At 50.2% G+C, this 21593-nt stretch overlaps 3 protein-coding genes across 3 annotated transcripts in view; all 3 read left to right on the top strand.

Moving 5' to 3' along the window:
• The window catches only part of CAPN5 (calpain 5), a 90987-nt gene that overhangs the window by 59253 nt on the left and 10141 nt on the right, over window positions 1-21593 (top strand). Inside the window, exons 4-8 of the mRNA XM_014947111.1 lie at window positions 17381-17589; window positions 18023-18215; window positions 18797-18990; window positions 19873-19950; window positions 20449-20644. Coding sequence (XP_014802597.1) covers window positions 17381-17589; window positions 18023-18215; window positions 18797-18990; window positions 19873-19950; window positions 20449-20644 — 870 coding nt within the window. The remainder of the gene's footprint in view (window positions 1-17380; window positions 17590-18022; window positions 18216-18796; window positions 18991-19872; window positions 19951-20448; window positions 20645-21593) is intronic.
• On the top strand, window positions 814-1889 carry LOC106890965 (olfactory marker protein-like). Its single transcript, XM_014947109.1, has one exon. The coding sequence runs from the start codon at window positions 1240-1242 to the stop codon at window positions 1717-1719; it is 480 nt and encodes a 159-aa protein (XP_014802595.1). The 5' UTR covers window positions 814-1239; the 3' UTR covers window positions 1720-1889.
• LOC106890949 (olfactory marker protein-like) lies at window positions 6049-12012 on the top strand. The gene is given in 6 exon segments (XM_014947093.1): window positions 6049-6084; window positions 6629-6760; window positions 11175-11246; window positions 11249-11287; window positions 11290-11355; window positions 11357-12012. Coding segments are annotated over 6 exon segments (831 nt in total). The 3' UTR covers window positions 11843-12012.

The raw sequence follows: 21593 nt of genomic DNA, 5'->3' as shown, positions 1-21593 counted from the left end.
CCATTGTATTATTATGTGGCCCAGGTGGGGAGGGGATTGTCCCCAGAAGAAGATAGTGGCAGACCGAAGCGAGCCTGATGGAGGCCACCAAGATGGTCTGGAGCACAGGCCATATGAGGAGAGGCTGAGAGAAGTGGGTTTGTTCATCCAGGAGAAGGGAAGGTGTAGGGGAACCTTATAGTTGTCTGCAGCTACTTAATGGGAAGGTGTGGACAAGACAGAGCCAGACTCTTGCTGGGGGTGCACAGTCACAGGACAAGACAAAAGCACAAGCTGCAGCTAATCTTCTGCATGAGCATGGTCAGACACTGGAACAGGGTCCCAAAGAGGCTGAAGGATCTCCATGCATGGAGATACTCAAAGATGGACTGGACAAAGCGCCGAACAACCTGAGTAAGTCCTACTTTGACCAGCAGGCTGGACCAAACCCCTCGAGAGTCTCCTTTCCAACCTGAAAAGAGGTTGTAGAGAGGTGAGTGTTGGTCTCTTCTCCCAAGTAACAAGTGAAAGGACATGAGGAAATGGCCTCAAGTTACGCCGGGGGAGATTTAGAATGGATATTAGGAAAAACTGAAAGGACATGAGGAAATGGCCTCAAGTTATGCCGGAGAAGATTTAGAATGGATATTTGGAAAAATGTCTTCACTGAAAGGGTTATCAAACATTGGAACAGGCTGCCCAGGGAAGGGGTGGAATCGCCATCCCTGGAGGTATTTAAAAGATGGGTAGATGTGGTGCTGAGGGACATGGATTAGTGATGTTTTTTTAACAGTGTTAGGTTGATGGTTGGACTTGACGATCTTAAAGGTCCCTTCCAACATAGACAATTGATTCTATGATTCTATGAATTATTCCATGAGCCTACACTCGGAGAAAACCACTGCCACCCAGACCTGTCGGGTGGCATCCCTGGCTGCACGCCTTCATTTCGGGATAACGAGCCACGGTTGTCAGGGAGGTTGCCAGGGAGGCTGACATCAGACATCCCTTCCCTATAGATTTTTTTGTGCAGAGCAGCAGCAGCACCATCAGTTCCTAATCCGCAAACGAGACGGGAGGGCACCCAGAGGAAGCCCCGGAGGGTGTTTTGCGTCACCAGCCCGGGTTGCCTAGCACCGCTGGGAGACCGTGGAGAGGGGGCACCAGCTCTGGGAGGGCTTGGAGGCTTTTTCCCCCTTGTGTTGTCCTGTTTGAGAGCCAGACGTTGCTGAGGACGTAGCAGAGGAGCAACCCGAGGTGATGGCAGCCGCGGCAGGGATGCTCGAGCTGCCCTTCGTCCGCGACGACCAGCTCACCCGCTGCATGCGACTGCGGTTCCAGAGCCTGCAGCAAAAAAACGTCAGGCCCCAGGACGGCGAGAAGCTGCTGCGTCCCAACGAGCACGTCTACCGAGTGGATTTCACCCGGCAGCACAACCTGCGCTTCCTCCGCTGGAACATCCAACTGGAGAGACCCGGGAAGGTCACGGTGACCGGCACTTCCCAGCACTGGACTCCTGATCTCACCCACCTGATGAACCGGCAGCTGCTGGAGCCGGTGGGCATCTTCTGGAAGAAGCCAGGGGCCAAGGAGGTGGAGTGCAACGAGGCGGACGCCCAGGAATTTGGGGAGAGGATAGCGGAGTTAGCCCAGATCCGCAAGGTGATGTATTTCCTCCTCGCTTTCGCCGACGGCCTCGAACCAGCTCAGCTGAAGGGCTCCATCGTTTTTAAAGCCTGATCCCCTCTTGCTCAGCCCTTCTCACTCCAGCTGTGCTTTTGTCTTCATTTTTTTTTTCTTTCTCGCAGTTCAGTTTTTACACGGTTCTTTTATCTTTTTTTATGAGGGATGGTGTCACGGAAAAGTGGAGGACAGCTTAGAACTTCTGGAGCCCCTCAGCCCTGAGAAACGTTCCCCATACTTTCCTTCCTCATACTCCATCTCAACGATGGGGAGGAGGGGGCCATGAGCTTGCTGCTGTGCTTGCCTAGAGTCTCAGACTGCATGTTTGTGAATTCAGCAGGGATTCACCAGGTCTGACCGGTGCAGGGTCTTGCCGGAGTGGAAATACCAGGCTGCCCTCCAACTGTGTCACCTGCACACCAAAAGCCGGATGGAAAAACCAGAAATAGCCATGCTAGAAACAGGAGAGACAACTTGGAGAGAGACCTGGCTTCCAGTTTCCATCCTAGCCCTCAAAATGGGAGGGATTGTTTGCCATGGAGTGCTTCTCCTTGTGAGGATGCTGAGTGCTTGCACCCTGCTACAACTGTGGCTGCTTGGTGTTTCTGAAGACCAGCCCGTGGAGGATCACCTCACCGTGAAGCTGTAGTACCTTTGGACATGTCATACTCTGCAGATTGCAAACCCACTGGACAAACTGGTGCAGGGAGGTTGGACCACCCTTTTTTTTCCTGACAGCCACCACCGTTTCTTGCTGGGGGTCACTCTGGGGAGGTGTAACTCCGGCATGCTGAGGTTGTTGGTCCTGAGATGGGTTGGAGCATGTGTGTGCAGAGCCAGGCAAGTGAGCCAGCAGCTCTGAGCAGGCTGTGGGTCTGAGCCAGCGTTGTGTCCCCTGCAGCAAAAACAATTTGTGTGTTGCTGCGGCCTTAAGGCACCCATGAATATATTTTTTCTGAAGCACCTCTAGAGAGCTGTGAGGCTGCAGAGCACTTTGCACCACAGAGCAGGGACCTGCTGCTGCTGTCCCCCAAAAGCAGTATCTCCTACCCTCTACAGATGCTGAGGCAGGGTGTCTGGGTGGCCATGGGAGCAGAGAGGGGAGACAGTAGTTTTGCAAGTTTAGGAGCAGGAGGGCGTTTTGTGCCTGGCTTGTCCCATGACTCTGAATAAATTACTAACTTTAGTTCTTCCCTTTTTTCTTCACCAGAAGTACTTTAGTGAAGCTTCTTGAGACCCACAGACAGAAACGTCCTTTGAAAGAGTCAAGTATTATTACAACTGGTCCTTTGCTAAGATTGCACTCAAATGTGGGTGAGTGCTCCTCAAGGTATGGCCTGAGATTTTCCTGAGATGTGTAAGGAGAGGGCAGTGATGGGAAAGCCAGGACAAGGTGACTCTGTACCCATGGCCTGCTGACTGGGGCAGACCATCCCCAAAAGAGTCCAACCTCCTTTTCCAGGCCTCCAGAGATGCAGAATCCATGCCCTCTCCAGCCCAACAATAGTGTATAAAATAATATGGGCAAGCTACGCCAAGCAGAAAGGAGAAGGAAAGCAGGAAGATCAGCTGCTGACTGGAGACATGGTGGGACGGAGACATGGTGGGATCTTTGAGTCTTGCCTGCAACCAAAGCTCAGCCACCACTGAATCATGCAGCCATGGCTGGAGAAGTTGGTGTCTTTGTTTAGACCCCAAGAAGTTCTGGACTCAATGAGGAGAGATAAAAGTGGATGCATCCCTGCTTGGCCATGGCATAGACTCACTGTGGGCCAAACCCACTTCTAGGGTCCTGGGCGACTTTCCTATAGGAGACACCTCCTTGAACATCACAGAGCAGAGCTCCTGACTACAAACCACATTAGACCCAATAACAGGAGCCACATCCAATGGGACTTTTGCATACGAGGTCTCACAATATGCCATTGCTATGTTGCTGGTTGTTGGGGTAGAGTTCTTGCTGCAGATACCTCGCTGGGTATTGATGTACCACAGTAAATAAAAGCCTAGTCAACAGGGTTCCCCTTAAGGACTGATGCTGTGCGTGTCTTCTTCATGATCTTCTTGGAAGCTACCCCAATCCTGCAAGCAATAAAGCAGCACCCACCAGTTTTCAAGTCACTGTTGGTATTTCTGAGCACCTGTTAATCTTCTGTAAAAAGTAAAATGAATATTTACCTTCTTTTCCCTTGGTGTGAAAGGCTTAACCTTGAATATCTCCAGGGAAGGGGCCTCAACCACCTCCCTGGGCAACCTGTTCCAGTGCTCCACCACCCTCACAGGAAAGAACTTTCTCCTAATCTCCAATCTAAATCTGCTCCCCTCCAACTTAAAGCCATTTCCCCTCATCCTATCACTACAGGCCTTTCTAAACAGGCTCTCCCTGGCCTTCCTGTAGGCCCCCTTCAGGTACTGGAAGGCTGCTATTAGGTCTCCCCGGAGCCTCCTCTTCTCCAGGCTGAACAACCCCAGCTCCCTCAGCCTGTCTTCGTAGCAGAAGTGCTCCAACCCCTGATCATCCTTGTGGCCCTCCTCTGGACCCGCTCCATCAGGTCCATGTCCTCCTTATATTGAGGGCTCCAGACCTGCACACAGTACTCCAGGTGAGGTCTCACCAGAGCAGAGTAAAGTGGCAGAATCACCTCTCTGGACCTGTTAGCAACACTTCTTTTGATGCAGCCCAGGATGTGATTGGCTTTCTGGGCTGCAAGTGCTTTTCATGCTTTCACGTTCTCCCCCATCTTTGCAATACCAAGAGACTCGTTTTTGGTACGCAGCAGATTCACTCAAAGCTAGAAGGGGCAGCTGTGGTCCTCAAATGGGGCAAACATGGTGCCTTTGCCCCCAGAGCAGGATCGCTAAGAGCTGATCTTGCAGACACCCCCATCACCAACAGACCGTTCGGATGCATCCCCTGCTGCTGGGTGCTTCCTCGGTGGTACAAAAGAGTCATCAAACCCCAGTGTTCCTCTCCCTTCCCTCTCTGCGCTCAGCTGTGCTGGGAAGCGTGGGTGGCTCTTGCCTCTGGTGGCTGTCAGCTTGCCTCCCTCTAGTGCTTATCCCAACCTCCTGCAACGCCAGCAGCTGGGAGGGAATTAGTCCTCTCCCTTGGGTGTGATCCCTGCCCAGTTTGTGTCTGGATCGTGGACTCATAGAATAGAATCATAGAATTGCTTAGGTTAGAAGGGACCTTTAAGATCATCTAGTCCAACCATCAACCTAACTCTGATAAAATCCCTCACTAAACCATGTGTCTAAGCACTATATCAACCCATCTTCTAAATACCTCCAGGGATGGTTCCTCAACCACCTCCCTGGGCAGCCCATTCCAATCCTTAATAACCCTTTCAGGGTAAAAATTTTTCCTAATATCCAATCTGAACCTCCCCTGGTGCAACTTGAGGCCGTTTCCTCTTGTCCCATGGCCTGTTCCTTGGGAGAAGAGTCTGACCCCCCCCTGGCTACACCCTCCTTTCAGGGAGTTGGAGAGAGCCAGAAGGTCTCCCCTCAGCCTCCTCTTCTGCAGACTGAACACCCCAGCTCCCTCATCCTCTCCTCACCAGACTTGTGCTCCAGACCCCTCACCATCTCCATTGCCCTTCTCTGGACCCACTCCAGCCTCTCAATGTCTTTTTTGTGGTAAGGGGCCTAAAACTGGACACAGCACTCGAGGTGGGGCTCAGGTGATTTTTTTAGGTGTACAGTGATGGCTGGATTAGGTGGGAAGAGCAGGAGGTGCTTACAAAACAGTGATTCCTTTTCCTCCCTGTGATGGGCAGAGGCGATGCCAGGTTGTGCAAGGTTGTGCAAAGTCAGGGGGGGACATGTTATTCTGGGTGCAGCCAGCCTGAAAAACTGGGAGGTGGGGGGGGAAGAATGAAAATCTGCTTCTCCTTCCCCCCCCTTCAAATTAAATGCGATAAGAACGGGGAAAAGATTCTCTCAGCTCTTTGTCTGTCCCATCTGCTCCCAGCCTCCAGCTGGACATGACCTTCCAAATTGGATTGATTAGGAGAAAAGATATAAAAAATAAAGCAGTATTTCACACGAAGCTTGCTCAACACCTTCTGTTATTTAAGTGCTTTCTTGGCCAGGCTCTAAGAGGGAGCAGGAAGAAGGGAGGGCAGCCTGGCAGGAACTGGGAAGACGAAAGGCGATATGGTTGGTGCCTGCATGGTTGGAGGGATGAGCTCACCTCCTAGTTGCCACCTACCCAAATTTCTCCATCCAAGGTGCCCATGCACAATCCACCATGCTGGTTTTGGTGTCAGAATGAGCATTTAATCCTCCTGGCCCAGCTGCAAAACCACCAGATTTTCTCCATCTGCTGTGCTAATGACTAGAAGGACAGACCTCCTGCTTGAGGACACTTGGCTTCTTGCAACCATGTCTGAGGCCTGCATCTGCATTGAGCTTTCTTGGGTGAAGTCTCCGATTTAGGCACTGTGATTCCTCATCTAAATGCCAGGTTTTGCCCTGGTCCTGCAGGGTTTCATTTTTGGATGGATCCACAAGTTCCAGTGTGGGAGGCAATGGGTTTGGGTGCTGCTCCCATGCTCTCCAGAGCAAAATAAGAGAGGGAGAAGTTTGTAAAGCAGACACAGAGTAGAGACAGCTGAAAGGGTCTCTTAGAAGAGCAGAAGGGTCACTAGGGCTGTAACCGTGTGGAGAAATACCATTATCACCTGGGGTAAATAGAGCAAAGCTGTGCTGATGCTGGAACAGAATAAGGAGTAGGTCTCACTTCACTTCGGCAGTGATGCTGCCCATGTCCTGGTGAGAGCAGAAGGCAGGACAGGGTCTTCCTGCCACCAGCATGATGAGTGAGGCCACCAGAAAGCTGCAGGTGGGGTTTAAATGGAGCCTGAGGAAGAGAGAAAGAGATTTTCCTTTGCCAAGGAGCCTTGCTCCCAATATCCCTGTCTCCTCGCTTACCCAGCATGTCTGTTTTTCTCCTGTCCCACAGGAAATCTGCGATGATCCGCACCTCTTTGTGGATGGGATCAGCTCCCATGACTTACACCAGGGCCAGGTTGGGAACTGCTGGTTCGTGGCTGCCTGCTCCTCCCTGGCATCCCGGGAGTCTCTGTGGCAGAAGGTAAGGAGCTCCCCATGCCAGGGGAAAGATTATCTTCAACACCTTGGCTTCATGTTGTGTCTGTCTGGCTCAAAAACTGGTTCTTCAGGGATGCCTCAGGTCCTGAAAAACTGTTCATGTGCTAAAACCTTCCCTTAAAGGACTATCTTTCAAGGGGAAGTCGGTCATCATGACTGCAGTCACATCACACTCAAGCCAAACCCTTGGCTGATTTCGCCTTAACCAAGTGAATCAAGTCCCGTCCTGTCCTCCAGATCCCAAATCTGACCCTCCCCACTCCAAAATAACTTTAAAAATGATAAAAATAACAAAATCCATGATGCTCAGCTGCAGCATTTGGCCCCGTTCCCACATTCCCATGGTGTTACCTCTCTTTGGCTGCTCAGTGTGTGCCCACCTTGGCAATGAGACACCTTGTGCTTGGGTAGGTAGGGTGATTTGAGGGTATTAGTATCTCTCCTAGTATCTCTCCTAAGCAGCTTCTTCCCCAAAACATCCATCCCTGACATGTCCTATGGCTTGATGGCACCATGTAGCAGCACTCCTTCCAGTGTGGGGTCCAAAAGAACTGTGTTGCAGGCCAGAAAGCCATGAAAGGGCTTCACCAGAATAAGGGAAGCAACCACAGAAGTACAGGGGGGAAGAAGGTCCTCAGTGCCACATCCTTGGACAGTCTGTGCCTGTCCCTGCCATGTCCTCAGCTGCAGAAGAGGTCAAGCCTGTGAAAGCCAAGACCAATATGGGCTTCAGTCCCTGGTGCAGGCATGTGTCATCATAGGACAGGAAACTAGCAAGTTGCAAGCACCTTTTCCTAGATTTTACTGCAAAAAGCAGCCACCAAAGTCCTACAGTATGTGCAGACAGTGTCATCTGCTTCATCCACAGCCTCCCACTTCAACAGACCCACAGGGTCCAAATATTCCCTCCACCCTACTCCTTTGCATCATCTCTGTGGGCTGAGATGCTCCCTGCCTCTGCTGCCTGTGGGTTTTGTGATCACGAACGCAAAGCTCAACCTTGGGAATTGGTGGTTGTTGTAGCATCCCTGTTTTGTTTTGGTTTTTGGTTTTTTTTGTTAAAATCAGGTTTTTTCTTTATATGGGAATGAGATAGCTGTTGTTGGCTTCCAGATATGCCTTTTCTTCCCATCGTGGCTGTGGTGGCTGTTGTGGGTCTCATTACAGGTGTGGTGCAAGGGGTTGTTTAGCTTCTTCCTCTGCATCGATGTCTCCCAAGGGAGAGCGGGCGAGTTGTCTTCCCTCCTCACCATTCACTTCCAGCCCTGCCCTGGGAAATGCCAACCCAACAGAAGCCGGGTCCCTTTGGACACCTCATTATTTCAGGTTGCCAATGGCGTTGCTTTTCCTCCCTTGGCGATGCGGCTCTGGGTGTTTGTGACTTCTCACTTTCCATGTCCTGAACTCTCAGAGGCTCTTCTTTGCCTGCCGGCTCTTTCTTTCAGAAAGGCTTGTTTTCTGGGAAAAACCAAAAGCTGCAGCCCTCTCCCCAAGCCTTCCCTCCCAGTCGTTTGCTCTGGTGTTCACTACAGGGTTATGGTCAGCCATGCTTTGGCACACCATTGCTTTTGGAGACCTCTGAATTAGGTGGGACCTTTCCTCATACTTTGCAAGGTTCTTTGAGGGCTTAAACTGCAGCAGCAACTTTTAAAGCAAAATGGGAGATGTCAAATGCACAGATTAACCCCCTGGTCCAAAAGGACACCAGCTCTGCTGGTGGTGCTGGGATTAGAGCATGGTTCTTGCCAAATGTCTCAGATCCCTTTGTTGGCCAAGAAATAATGGACCTCTTGGTCCTTGGTACTGTCACACATGCAATTGAGATAACATTGCTGGAGGTGCTTGTTGCTCCTTGGCCCTTGGGCATCTCCACACACAGGACCCAGTGCCTAGAGGGCAAACCTCTTCTCCTGACCAGTCAATATGCTGATGTAAGCAACAGTTGAGAGTACAAACAGGGCAGCAAAACACTGTGTTTTTAAGTCTAGTTTTAGTGTCATTAGATACTAAAATGTCTCTGATTCATGGTCCAGGAGGAGCTGAAAGATAGTGATGTGAGTTTTAACATCACAGAATTCTCAGTAGAGGGATCTTGGGCCAGGTCTCCTATTGGTCCTAGAAAATGTAATCCTGATTTACACCAGGATGTAACTTCATCCCTTGTTCCACTGCACACAGTGAAACTCCTTCTCAAACGTCAGGAGGGGGAATACCTTCAAAGGAATAGAACAGGCCAGCCACATCCCTGTGTATCCCAACAGATTACTTTGTTCACACGCTTTCTTGCACCTCACCTCAAGGCTCCCTCCATGTCTCCCTTTCCCATTAAGCCTGTGGTGTTTAAGCCACTGAGTGGGAGTGGGGGACTGGAAGTTATTTTATAGCTGGTTTCTATTTTCCTGACTCTTGGTTGGGCCTACATGGCTTTAGGTGTGTTCTAGCTCTGTAACATCCTTTCTGTGACCCTTCAGAGGTGTCTAGCTCTTATGAAAAGAAATTAAGGCCCTGAAATGGGGGAATTCAAGTAATTTCCAGCAGAGCTTTGTCCTAAAGGGTGGTCTGGATCTATAACCTGTTCTCCCACGGGTTGCGTTGGTATTTCTCAACAAACAAAGGACAGGGTCCAGATTTTGAAGTGGGTCAGACAACCTGCATCTCCACCACCTAGTCTGGTCTCCTGCCCCCTCAGTTGCTTCCAGAGCGCAGGGCAGTCTTGGATGGGACGGCATGAGCAGATGACTCTGAGACCACCCACCTACCAAAGTCCATTTTGCATAGGTCTTCTGCATCCTGGAGTTAGTTATTGCTCTCTGAGGAGGACTCGAAGGCAGATCTTGTGCCTCAGTGTCACAGATGGAAACACTTGACACGGTTATGATTTAGCAGCAATTCAATATTTATTAATGATTTGAGGTATATCAAGAGGTTGAATTTCAGCAGCACTTAATCATTAACTTATTTAAAGATTTACGAAGTGTTTTAAGACAATAATTGAACAGCTATCTAGGCTAGATGTTTACCTAAGAGGTGTCCCAACTCAGGGGAGACACTGACCACAGCCTGCTGTGATCCAGAAAAGCTCAAAGGGTCTTTACTAGAATCGCTACTTATAGTATTCAAGATGATTGACTTTTGTCAGGTACTTTTCCACTTTGACCCAGCACAGACAATGGACTATTCCCGTTCTTTCCATCAGTTATACAAGCCCAGGACTTGCTCGGACTTGGGGTCCTGGTAATCTCCCGCTCTGTGACCACGATCCATATGTTGTCAGGAGTGATCAATTATACTTATGGTTTTCAAACAGTAGGAGCCATGGGAACCAGGTACACTAAGGGGTTGCCATAATTTTCTAGTCCGTTGCTCTCCACCTTTTCTCTCTTTCATGTTAGACCATGATGTATCATTCTGGTCCATTGTATTATTATGTGGCCCAGGTGGGGAGGGAATCATCCCCAGAAAAAGATAGTGGCAGACCGAAGCAAGCCTGATGGAGGCCATCAAGATGGTCTGGAGCGCAGGACATATGAGGAGAGGCTGAGAGAAGTGGGTTTGTTCATTCAGGAGAAGGGAAGGTGAAGGGGAACCTTATAGTTGTCTGCAGCTACTTAATGGGAAGGTGTGGACAAGACAGAGCCAGATTCTTGCTGGGGGTGCACAGTCACAGGACAAGACAAAAGCACAAGCTGCAGCTAATCTTCTGCATGAGCATGGTCAGACACTGGAACAGGGTCCCAAAGAGGCTGAAGGATCTCCATGCATGGAGATACTCAAAGATGGACTGGACAAAGCGCCGAACAACCTGAGTAAGTCCTACTTTGACCAGCAGGCTGGACCAAACCCCTCGAGAGTCTCCTTTCCAACCTGAAAAGAGGTTGTAGAGAGGTGAGTGTTGGTCTCTTCTCCCAAGTAACAAGTGAAAGGACATGAGGAAATGGCCTCAAGTTATGCCGGAGAAGATTTAGAATGGATATTTGGAAAAATGTCTTCACTGAAAGGGTTATCAAACATTGGAACAGGCTGCCCAGGGAAGGGGTGGAATCGCCATCCCTGGAGGTATTTAAAAGATGGGTAGATGTGGTGCTGAGGGACATGGATTAGTGATGTTTTTTTAACAGTGTTAGGTTGATGGTTGGACTTGACGATCTTAAAGGTCCCTTCCAACATAGACAATTGATTCTATGATTCTATGAATTATTCCATGAGCCTACACTCGGAGAAAACCACTGCCACCCAGACCTGTCGGGTGGCATCCCTGGCTGCACGCCTTCATTTCGGGATAACGAGCCACGGTTGTCAGGGAGGTTGCCAGGGAGGCTGACATCAGACATCCCTTCCCTATAGATTTTTTTGTGCAGAGCAGCAGCAGCACCATCAGTTCCTAATCCGCAAACGAGACGGGAGGGCACCCAGAGGAAGCCCCGGAGGGTGTTTTGCGTCACCGGCCCGGGTTGCCTAGCACCGCTGGGAGACCGTGGAGAGGGGGCACCAGCTCTGGGAGGGCTTGTAGGCTTTTTCCCCCTTGTGTTGTCCTGTTTGAGAGCCAGACGTTGCTGAGGACGTAGCAGAGGAGCAACCCGAGGTGATGGCAGCCGCGGCAGGGATGCTCGAGCTGCCCTTCGTCCGCGACGACCAGCTCACCCGCTGCATGCGACTGCGGTTCCAGAGCCTGCAGCAAAAAAACGTCAGGCCCCAGGACGGCGAGAAGCTGCTGCGTCCCAACGAGCACGTCTACCGAGTGGATTTCACCCGGCAGCACAACCTGCGCTTCCTCCGCTGGAACATCCAACTGGAGAGACCCGGGAAGGTCACGGTGACCGGCACCTCCCAGCACTGGACTCCTGATCTCACCCACCTGATGAACCGGCAGCTGCTGGAGCCGGTGGGCATCTTCTGGAAGAAGCCAGGGGCCAAGGAGGTGGAGTGCAACGAGGCGGACGCCCAGGAATTTGGGGAGAGGATAGCGGAGTTAGCCCAGATCCGCAAGGTGATGTATTTCCTCCTCGCTTTCGCCGACGGCCTCGAACCAGCTCAGCTGAAGGGCTCCATCGTTTTTAAAGCCTGATCCCCTCTTGCTCAGCCCTTCTCACTCCAGCTGTGCTTTTGTCTTCATTTTTTTTTTCTTTCTCGCAGTTCAGTTTTTACACGGTTCTTTTATCTTTTTTTATGAGGGATGGTGTCACGGAAAAGTGGAGGACAGCTTAGAACTTCTGGAGCCCCTCAGCCCTGAGAAACGTTCCCCATACTTTCCTTCCTCATACTCCATCTCAACGATGGGGAGGAGGGGGCCATGAGCTTGCTGCTGTGCTTGCCTAGAGTCTCAGACTGCATGTTTGTGAATTCAGCAGGGATTCACCAGGTCTGACCGGTGCAGGGTCTTGCCGGAGTGGAAATACCAGGCTGCCCTCCAACTGTGTCACCTGCACACCAAAAGCCGGATGGAAAAACCAGAAATAGCCATGCTAGAAACAGGAGAGACAACTTGGAGAGAGACCTGGCTTCCAGTTTCCATCCTAGCCCTCAAAATGGGAGGGATTGTTTGCCATGGAGTGCTTCTCCTTGTGAGGATGCTGAGTGCTTGCACCCTGCTACAACTGTGGCTGCTTGGTGTTTCTGAAGACCAGCCCGTGGAGGATCACCTCACCGTGAAGCTGTAGTACCTTTGGACATGTCATACTCTGCAGATTGCAAACCCACTGGACAAACTGGTGCAGGGAGGTTGGACCACCCTTTTTTTTCCTGACAGCCACCACCGTTTCTTGCTGGGGGTCACTCTGGGGAGGTGTAACTCCGGCATGCTGAGGTTGTTGGTCCTGAGATGGGTTGGAGCATGTGTGTGCAGAGCCAGGCAAGTGAGCCAGCAGCTCTGAGCAGGCTGTGGGTCTGAGCCAGCGTTGTGTCCCCTGCAGCAAAAACAATTTGTGTGTTGCTGCGGCCTTAAGGCACCCATGAATATATTTTTTCTGAAGCACCTCTAGAGAGCTGTGAGGCTGCAGAGCACTTTGCACCACAGAGCAGGGACCTGCTGCTGCTGTCCCCCAAAAGCAGTATCTCCTACCCTCTACAGATGCTGAGGCAGGGTGTCTGGGTGGCCATGGGAGCAGAGAGGGGAGACAGTAGTTTTGCAAGTTTAGGAGCAGGAGGGCGTTTTGTGCCTGGCTTGTCCCATGACTCTGAATAAATTACTAACTTTAGTTCTTCCCTTTTTTCTTCACCAGAAGTACTTTAGTGAAGCTTCTTGAGACCCACAGACAGAAACGTCCTTTGAAAGAGTCAAGTATTATTACAACTGGTCCTTTGCTAAGATTGCACTCAAATGTGGGTGAGTGCTCCTCAAGGTATGGCCTGAGATTTTCCTGAGATGTGTAAGGAGAGGGCAGTGATGGGAAAGCCAGGACAAGGTGACTCTGTACCCATGGCCTGCTGACTGGGGCAGACCATCCCCAAAAGAGTCCAACCTCCTTTTCCAGGCCTCCAGAGATGCAGAATCCATGCCCTCTCCAGCCCAACAATAGTGTATAAAATAATATGGGCAAGCTACGCCAAGCAGAAAGGAGAAGGAAAGCAGGAAGATCAGCTGCTGACTGGAGACATGGTGGGACCTTTGAGTCTTGCCTGCAACCAAAGCTCAGCCACCACTGAATCATGCAGCCATGCCATGGGCATTGCTGGAGAAGTTGGTGTCTTTGTTTAGACCCCAAGAAGTTCTGGACTCAATGAGGAGAGATAAAAGTGGATGCATCCCTGCTTGGCCATGGCATAGACTCACTGTGGGCCAAACCCACTTCTAGGGTCCTGGGCGACTTTCCTATAGGAGACACCTCCTTGAACATCACAGAGCAGAGCTTGGTGTCTTTGTTTAGACCCCAAGAAGTTCTGGACTCAATGAGGAGAGATAAAAGTGGATGCATGCCTGCTTGGCCATGGCATAGACTCACTGTGGGCCAAACCCACTTCTAGGGTCCTGGGCGACTTTCCTATAGGAGACACCTCCTTGAACATTGCAGAGCAGAGCATTCCTGACTACAAACCACATTAGACCCAATAACAGGAGCTGCATCCAATGGGACTTTTGCATACCAGGTCTCACAATATGCCATTGCTATGTTGCTGGTTGTTGGGGTAGAGTTCTTGCTGCAGATACCTCGCTGGGTATTGATGTACCACAGTAAATAAAAGCCTAGTCAACAGGGTTCCCCTTAAGGACTGATGCTGTGCGTGTCTTCTTCATGATCTTCTTGGAAGCTACCCCAATCCTGCAAGCAATAAAGCAGCACCCACCAGTTTTCAAGTCACTGTTGGTATTTCTGAGCACCTGTTAATCTTCTGTAAAAAGTAAAATGAATATTTACCTTCTTTTCCCTTGGTGTGAAAGGCTTAATGGAACATTTAGCAGTTTGTGTGCTTTGGGGAGGGGTCTGAAGCTGGGCAGAGGAGGGGAAACAATCCTCAGGTAGATCCTCTGGTGGACCCTCCTTTCCACCAGAGCTGGGGGCGGGAGGTGAGTGGGGCGGTGCGGTCTCTCTGCTGCAGGGAAGATGAGCCTCTTTATTGAGCACCTGTTAATCTTCTGTAAAAAGTAAAATGAATATTTACCTTCTTTTCCCTTGGTGTGAAAGGCTTAATGGAACATTTAGCAGTTTGTGTGCTTTGGGGAGGGGTCTGAAGCTGGGCAGAGGAGGGGAAACAATCCTCAGGTAGATCCTCTGGTGGACCCTCCTTTCCACCAGAGCTGGGGGCGGGAGGTGAGTGGGGTGGTGTGGTCTCCCTGCTGCAGGGAAGATGATCCTCTTTATACCAGTCACTGAAACTCTCCCTACACAGTTCCCAGGGGAATTTCACCCTGGTTCAGCAGATTGGCACAGCTGGGTCCATCCCTCCGCTTACTGAGCTGGCAAGTTCCCAGCAGAAGAGCCTCTGCTTGGAGGAATCAGTTCCTTCTGATCAGGAACATTTCTCCAGGGTCACAGGTGACTTTTCTCTTAATTAGCCATTCCTAAGAAAAATGAGACAGGTTCTAGGCCAGCTTAGGGAAATATTACAAATTAAATCTGGAACCTGGTGATTCTTGGCTCCCAATTCATCTGTCTGAGCCCTTTTACTGTACATTTGTCACACTAAAGTGTCTTACAGCTCCAGATTTTGGGAGCCCCCTAAACAAAAATCAGCACAGTTGGGTGAATGAGGAGAGCTGGTCTCCACTGCCTTGCCATCACACAGCCAAGTTGAGTCCAAGATTCAATGGGACCTTGTGACAGCTGGTCCATGGCATACTGTCCAGCATCCACTGAGGAGGGATGGAGATGTCTAGGGAGGTTTCCTGAGAGTGGGTGGGAGCCATGGACCTCAGTTGCATGATGATCTCCTGGAGGGATCTGGGTTTTAGCTACTGCTGGTGTTTGTAGATGTGCCCCAGGTTAATCCTTTAGGAAATATGCAGCATCAGGTCACAGGCAGGGGTTATGTCTTGAAGTGTGGTGGCCCTATAGGCACCACATCCAGAGCTGCCACCTCTCCCCTACAGCCAAGGGAGTCGCAGACACCTTGGCCAGGGAATGAAGCAACCAGAGGGATCGTTGGCCTGGGTGGGCTGCTGTGCTCTGGGAGGAGCTGGGGGGAGGAAGCTGATGTGATCATGAAGGGACGGATGAGGACAGTGGTGGCCAGTATCTTCTGCCACCACTGACAGCGATGGCAAGTCTCAGAACCAGCCAGCTGGAAGCTGTTGCTACCAGCTCTGGCTGACAAGCTGCCTCTAATCAATGCCGTAATCATTTCTAAGCCCGCATTAATAGCAAGTTGATTAGCAAAATGGTCCTCTATGACAATTCATTAGGATGAGCTCCAGTCAGAAGGGAATCGATGGGCACTGATGGAGGGCTGTCTGACCTTCCCTGGCGCTGTCCCAGAGGAAGTCTCGGGCATCGTTGTCAGCACTCCTGGAAATCGCCAAACCCTCCAAAAGTACTTCTTTTTCATTGCTCTGTCTACTCTGCTTCTATTGATCCAGACAACTCGAGTGCCAGTGAGCTCGCAAGGCTGATGGCGTCATTAATATTTCAGTGTAGGAGCAATAAAAGCCCTGAGCTGGAGGGCTGGAGCTATCATTGCTGGTAGCTGAGGAGTTGGGGGGCTCTCCAGAGAGAGGGTTCTCTCCAGAGTTATGGCTTCTTGATGGCAGCACAAGGCTGCGGCAGCTGGAGAAGGTCCAAGGCATCGTGCAGAGTGTCTCACCATGACCCAAGACTTCCTGAAGAGCCTCTTTCAATGCAATGTAGCTGTGTCCCATCCTATCCCAACCCAACACTTGCAGCTGTCTCTGCAGGACAGGGTTTATTTGGTGTATTGGAACATAATTTTCCCCATGGGCCCGTTGGGCGTTTTCCCTCACTTAGGTCATGACACTGTGGGAGCAGGTAAGTAAAGCAAAGGCGTGGACAGTTGGTCACATTACTGCCTCTAAATTGGTCAATACTTGTCAATTATTAACTACACTAACTACACGTGGCCTCACAGACTACTCTGGCCATGAAGTAAAACCATGTTGCCTTTGCCCTCAACAAAAGCTATGCTGTGGTGGGACAGTTCCTGGCTGTGTGCCTCTATGTCTTGGTTTTAAATAAAATGCAGATCCCCCTAGTTGCAGCATCTGCATATGGCTGTGCCCATTTATGTCCTAACTGTGGAGTAGATTTTCCATCAAAAGCTAAGCTGGTGGTGCTGGCAGCCATGAAGGACTATGGACTTTGGCAGTTACCCTTGGCTTGTGCCTTGTCCCAGTGGAAGTACAGATGACAGTGACACCAAACCTGCACTCCCTCAGCCCCTCAGCTGCTCTAGGGTTTCTTTCACCCCAGGTCCTCTTTTCCTTCTTTCAGCAAGTCACTTCCACCTTCTTGGATGAGTATGGTAGCCCTTGACAGGGATGAATGGGGATCTTGTGGGGCTGGGGATCTCCCTTTTCTCACTTTCATTTATCAGAGTAGATGTATGCAGAGTGTCTGGTTTCTGTTTGTTACCCCCAGGTACATGAATACAACACTTGATTTTGAGCCAGTCAAGTCACCAGAATCAATTAAGAGGATAAAAGCTGTCCTCTCTTAATTGTACCCTATTGGCACGAAAATGAACAAGATGTGGTCATAAAAATAACCATCCCTGGTCACACTAAGGACTCTTCTGCTCCAATAACCTGTCCATGGCAGTAGATGGCAGCAGATGTCCAGGGTAGAATTATACGAAAGAGGACACGAAAATGAACAAGATGTGGTCATAAAAATAACCATCCCTGGTCACACTAAGGACTCTTCTGCTCCAATAACCTGTCTATAGCAGTAGATGCAGCAGATGTCCAGGGAAGAATTATACGAAAGAGTTTAAGGATCTTTAATTCCATCTTGCAAGGCACATTAAGTCTAAGCTATTCCAGTACATGTCTACACTGGAGGAACCAGATCCAAAATCTGGCCCCAACCGGCTGTAAACAAGTCCATCCCGGTCATATTCTTCTTCGTCTTTGATGTTGTCTGCATTGATTCCAGGATGAGAGTCAAAACCAGCAAAAAAGGGAATAACCTAGGTGCACGTGCCTCCTCTCTTGCAGGTCATCCCAGACTGGAAAGAGCAGGAATGGAACCCCGAGAAACCTGAGAGCTACGCAGGGATCTTCCACTTCCAGTTCTGGCGTTTTGGTCAGTGGCTGGATGTGGTGATAGATGACCGCCTGCCCACACTCCACAACCAGCTCATCTACTGCCACTCCAACTCCAGGAACGAGTTCTGGTGTGCCTTGGTGGAGAAAGCTTATGCCAAGTAGGTACCCAGGCAGTTGCAGAACAAATTGGGACCTGGGCACCTGTTTTTCCTCTCTGTTCATTCACCAGTTGGTTTCCACCAGTGGAAAGAACAGCTGTCCTGGGGAGGAGAAGGACATATCTCAAACAGACAGAAAGTGTAAGAAAAAAAGCATTCTCTAGCCTTTATTGACCCCCAAAGCAAAATATCCTCCATTTCCACATTTGTTTAAGTAACACCTACCCTAGGGTTTTCAGGTTCCTTTACTTTTTCCCATGACAGAAAGAGTGCTGCAAGCAGCATGGGTCTTATTTTTTACCTTAGTTTTCTGAAACTATTCACTGAAAGCTTTTTTACAAATCTTTGTTCTCCAGGCTGCCCCAAGAATTCTCCCAAACCCTTTAAAATGTCAAGTCAGTGTTGCTGTGCCATCCCTGTCACCCTCTTTCAGGTTGTCAGGTTGTTACGAGGCTCTGGATGGAGGTAACACAGCTGATGCCCTGGTAGACTTTACTGGTGGGGTCTCTGAACCTATCGACCTGACTGAAGGGGATTACATCGCTGATGAAGCCAAGCGAAACCTCCTCTTCGAGCGCGTGTTGAAGGTGCACAACCGAGGAGGCCTCATCAGCTGCTCCATCAAAGTAAGCAACATTGCTTGTATGGTCACAGTGTCATGGGAATAGGTGTTTTAGGATGCAGTTGTCTTACACTACTGGACACTTTTAAATTAGATAGGATAAGTTGTGGCCAAGGTTTCCTACTTCTTCCCATGAATGGCAAAGGGAGTCAATCCTGCATGCCAACCTTCTTTATCCCTCATTGCTATGTGCAAGAGCCCAGATCCATTCCACCACCTTTTAAATGTTAGGAGAGGATTCACTTCAGAGAAAGTCATTTTGGTGTCTGCATGTGGACATCTCTACAAACACTGGATGCTAGATCTCCCGTTATAACCAGTAAGATGACCTTTATTATTTGATGGTATGGTTGATAGTTGATAGCTTAGAGACCTCATGCAGCAGATAAAGACCGGGAAGGAACTAGCACCTAAAATGGCATCTGATACATCTCCCAAAGCAACTGGCTCTCTCTCTGAGCATTTGTGCTCTCATTTTCAGTTTAAAGCAACCTGGAGGGCAAGCTGAGCTCTTTTTTTTCCCCAGTCCCTGTGAAGGTGGTGACATCCCCCTGGTACAAGCACTGTTTGTGTCCCCCTGCCCAGGCCACGTCGGCAGCTGACATGGAGGCCCGCCTGGCCTGTGGGCTGGTGAAGGGCCACGCGTACGCGGTGACGGACGTGCGGAAGGTCCGCCTGGGCCACGGCCTGCTGTCCTTCTTCAAGTCGGAGAAGCTGGACATGATCCGCATGCGCAACCCGTGGGGTGAGCGGGAGTGGAACGGCCCTTGGAGTGACACGTGAGTTAGGACGGGCAGCATCAGCACCTTCTTTGTTGGTGGAAAAAGCTGGGCTAGAGCGAGCCTTGAGGCCTGAGACAGCTTGGCTACATCCACACCCGTAGGATAACATTGTATGGGCAGTTGTGGGACACCACTTCAACCCATGTCCTAAACCTACTCTTTCACTGGGGTAGATGCATTCCTTGCCCTGGGGTCCCTGGAGAAGAGCAGGGAGGTGGCTAAGCTTGGCAGATCTTCTCCTTAAGGCTCTGATGGGTGTTGTGGTGAAATCACCAGCATGTTCACACTAGTGAAGGATGGTTATAGATCACCTTTCTACTCCCAGTCTTGTTCCAGCAAAAATAGCACTCAACAGAATCAACGGCTGCTACCACTGACAGCTGTGGAGTCTGTGGATGGGACAAAGAACCAGATGTAACCAGAGCCTTTGGCCAGAGTCCTTTTTGTTGTCTTCTTTGATAGGGCTGTGATTGTACTGGCCACGCAAAATCTTGCCAAGCTGGATTCAGCTCCACTGGTGAAGAAGGAAGTTGAAGCTCCAAGCCACACTGCACTCCCCCCATGTCTGGAAGATGAGCTACCCAGAGCACTGTGGGGACTGGTTGCATGACTGGAATTTTATAGAGGCCTTGTGCCCTTGAGGGATCCTGCTGAGGCCAAGCAGCCTCTTGAATCCTTGTATGTCCCCTTGCCCTCACAGTAATCACACAGAATTACAGAATCACTGAATGATAGGGATGTCTGGAGATCATGTAGTCCAACCCCTCTGCCAGAGCAGGTTCACCTAGAGCAGATTGCACAGAATGGTGTCCGGGCGGGTTTGGAATGTCTCCAGAGATGGAGACTCCACCACCTGATGATCCTGTACTCTTCCCACAGCTCTGAGGAGTGGCAGAAAGTGAGTAAAAGTGAGAGAGAGAAGATGGGGATGACAGTGGAAGACGATGGAGAGTTCTGGTGAGTCCTCCTGGGGTTGATATCATGGGCCATGCCTACAGAGTCCTCCCACTGTGCATGTGAGTCATTCCCATGCAAACAGAGCAAAAGGCCTTCCAAACCCCAGGATCTTTAGTGAAGCCTCCTCCTTCAGCCCGTGGGTATTAGCTTTGGATGGCCATGACCGTGGGTTTGCAAGTGGCTCTGTATCACACTGGGTCCAAACCATTTCACCAGGGTACTGGGATCCTGTTATGAATGTCCTGAACTTAACAGCGTCACTGGGTGGGTTTCAATACAACATGTACCATGTGTGGAGGAGAGGCCACTACTTTTTTTCTCTCACTCCAAAACACAGAGCTCTGTTGTTTAAACTGAGAACACGGAGAAAGGTGTCTCCATCTCTTTTTATTCATCAGCCATCAGAGGCTACCAACACACCATCTGTATCAGGTGATCAAGAAAATCCCCTGAAGGGAATGAAACAACATAACCCATCTCTGTCCTTTCCTGACTTAGGATGACCTTTGAAGATTTCTGCAAATACTTCACAGACATCATCAAGTGCCGTCTCATCAACACGTCGTACCTGAGCATCCACAAGACCTGGGAGGAGGCAGTGCTACGTGGGGCCTGGACCAGAAACAGTGACCCATTGAAGAACCGCTCTGGAGGCTGTATCAACCACAAGGATACCTTTTTGCAGAACCCTCAAGTGAGTCACTGAGCAGAGGACCTTCTGGAGTATTCACACGTGCTTGCAAGTGTTTAAAACTCCTACAGGGACCTAGAAGGCCAAAATGGCTGCCAGACATCTGGTAGATTAAAAGTGCTCATGACTCTCTGGCTGAGACCCCTGGCACAGCATGGCCAGCGTCCAGGCCAACTCTGTTACTCTTATCCCTTTTATCAGGGAGAGTGTATCCAAGCGCCTGGTGTATAGCGTCTTGGTACAAGCAAACAGCAAACGGTGCCCCAGGTTAGCCAGGAACCATTCCCAACAATTTTGATGTCTGAGTGATCAAATTCTAGTTCATTTACTCAAGCTTTGGCATTGCTAAATTTACTAGCATAGGTGTAGTCTATAGGGCCATTTCCTTCTAGTTTGGCCTTCCATAAAGACCCTGCTATGAAGTTCCTCTCCTGGAACAAGCTCCTCAGTCCTGTCCTGCTCTGAACTGGGATTCTCAGTAACATGAGACAAGATCTTCTGAGTCCTGCATAGAATCATAGGATGGTTTGAATTGGAAGGGACCTTGAAGATCATCCAGTTTCAAGCCCCCTGCCATGGCCAGGGACACCTCCCACTAGACTAGGTTGCTCAAAGCCCCATCCAGCCTGGCCTTGAACACCTCCAGGGATGGGGCAGCCACAGCTTCTCCTGGCAACCTGTTCTAGTGTCTCACCACCCTCACAGGAAAGAGTTTATTCCTAATATCTAATCTAAATCTCCCGTCTTTCTGTTTAAAACTGTTCCACCTCATCCTGTCACTCAAATCCCTGACAAAGAGTCCCTCCCCATCTCTCCTGTAGGCCCCATTTAGAGACTGGAAGGCCACTATGAGGTCTCCCCGGAGCCTTCTCTTCTCCAGGCTGAAGTCCCCCAACTCTCTCAGCCTGTTCTCACTGCAGAGGTGCTCCAGCCCTCTCATTATGTTTGTGGC

The sequence above is a fragment of the Calidris pugnax genome, unplaced genomic scaffold, assembly GCF_001431845.1.
Source record: "Calidris pugnax isolate Ruff unplaced genomic scaffold, ASM143184v1 scaffold121, whole genome shotgun sequence".
NCBI classification, from domain to species: domain Eukaryota; kingdom Metazoa; phylum Chordata; class Aves; order Charadriiformes; family Scolopacidae; genus Calidris; species Calidris pugnax.
This window is presented reverse-complemented; position numbering and strand designations above follow the sequence as displayed.

What these genes read in the sequence shown, in the direction of transcription:
- LOC106890965 (XM_014947109.1), top strand. Translation starts at nt 1,240, where the DNA reads ATGGCAGCCGCGGCAGGGATGCTCGAGCTGCCCTTCGTCCGCGACGAC.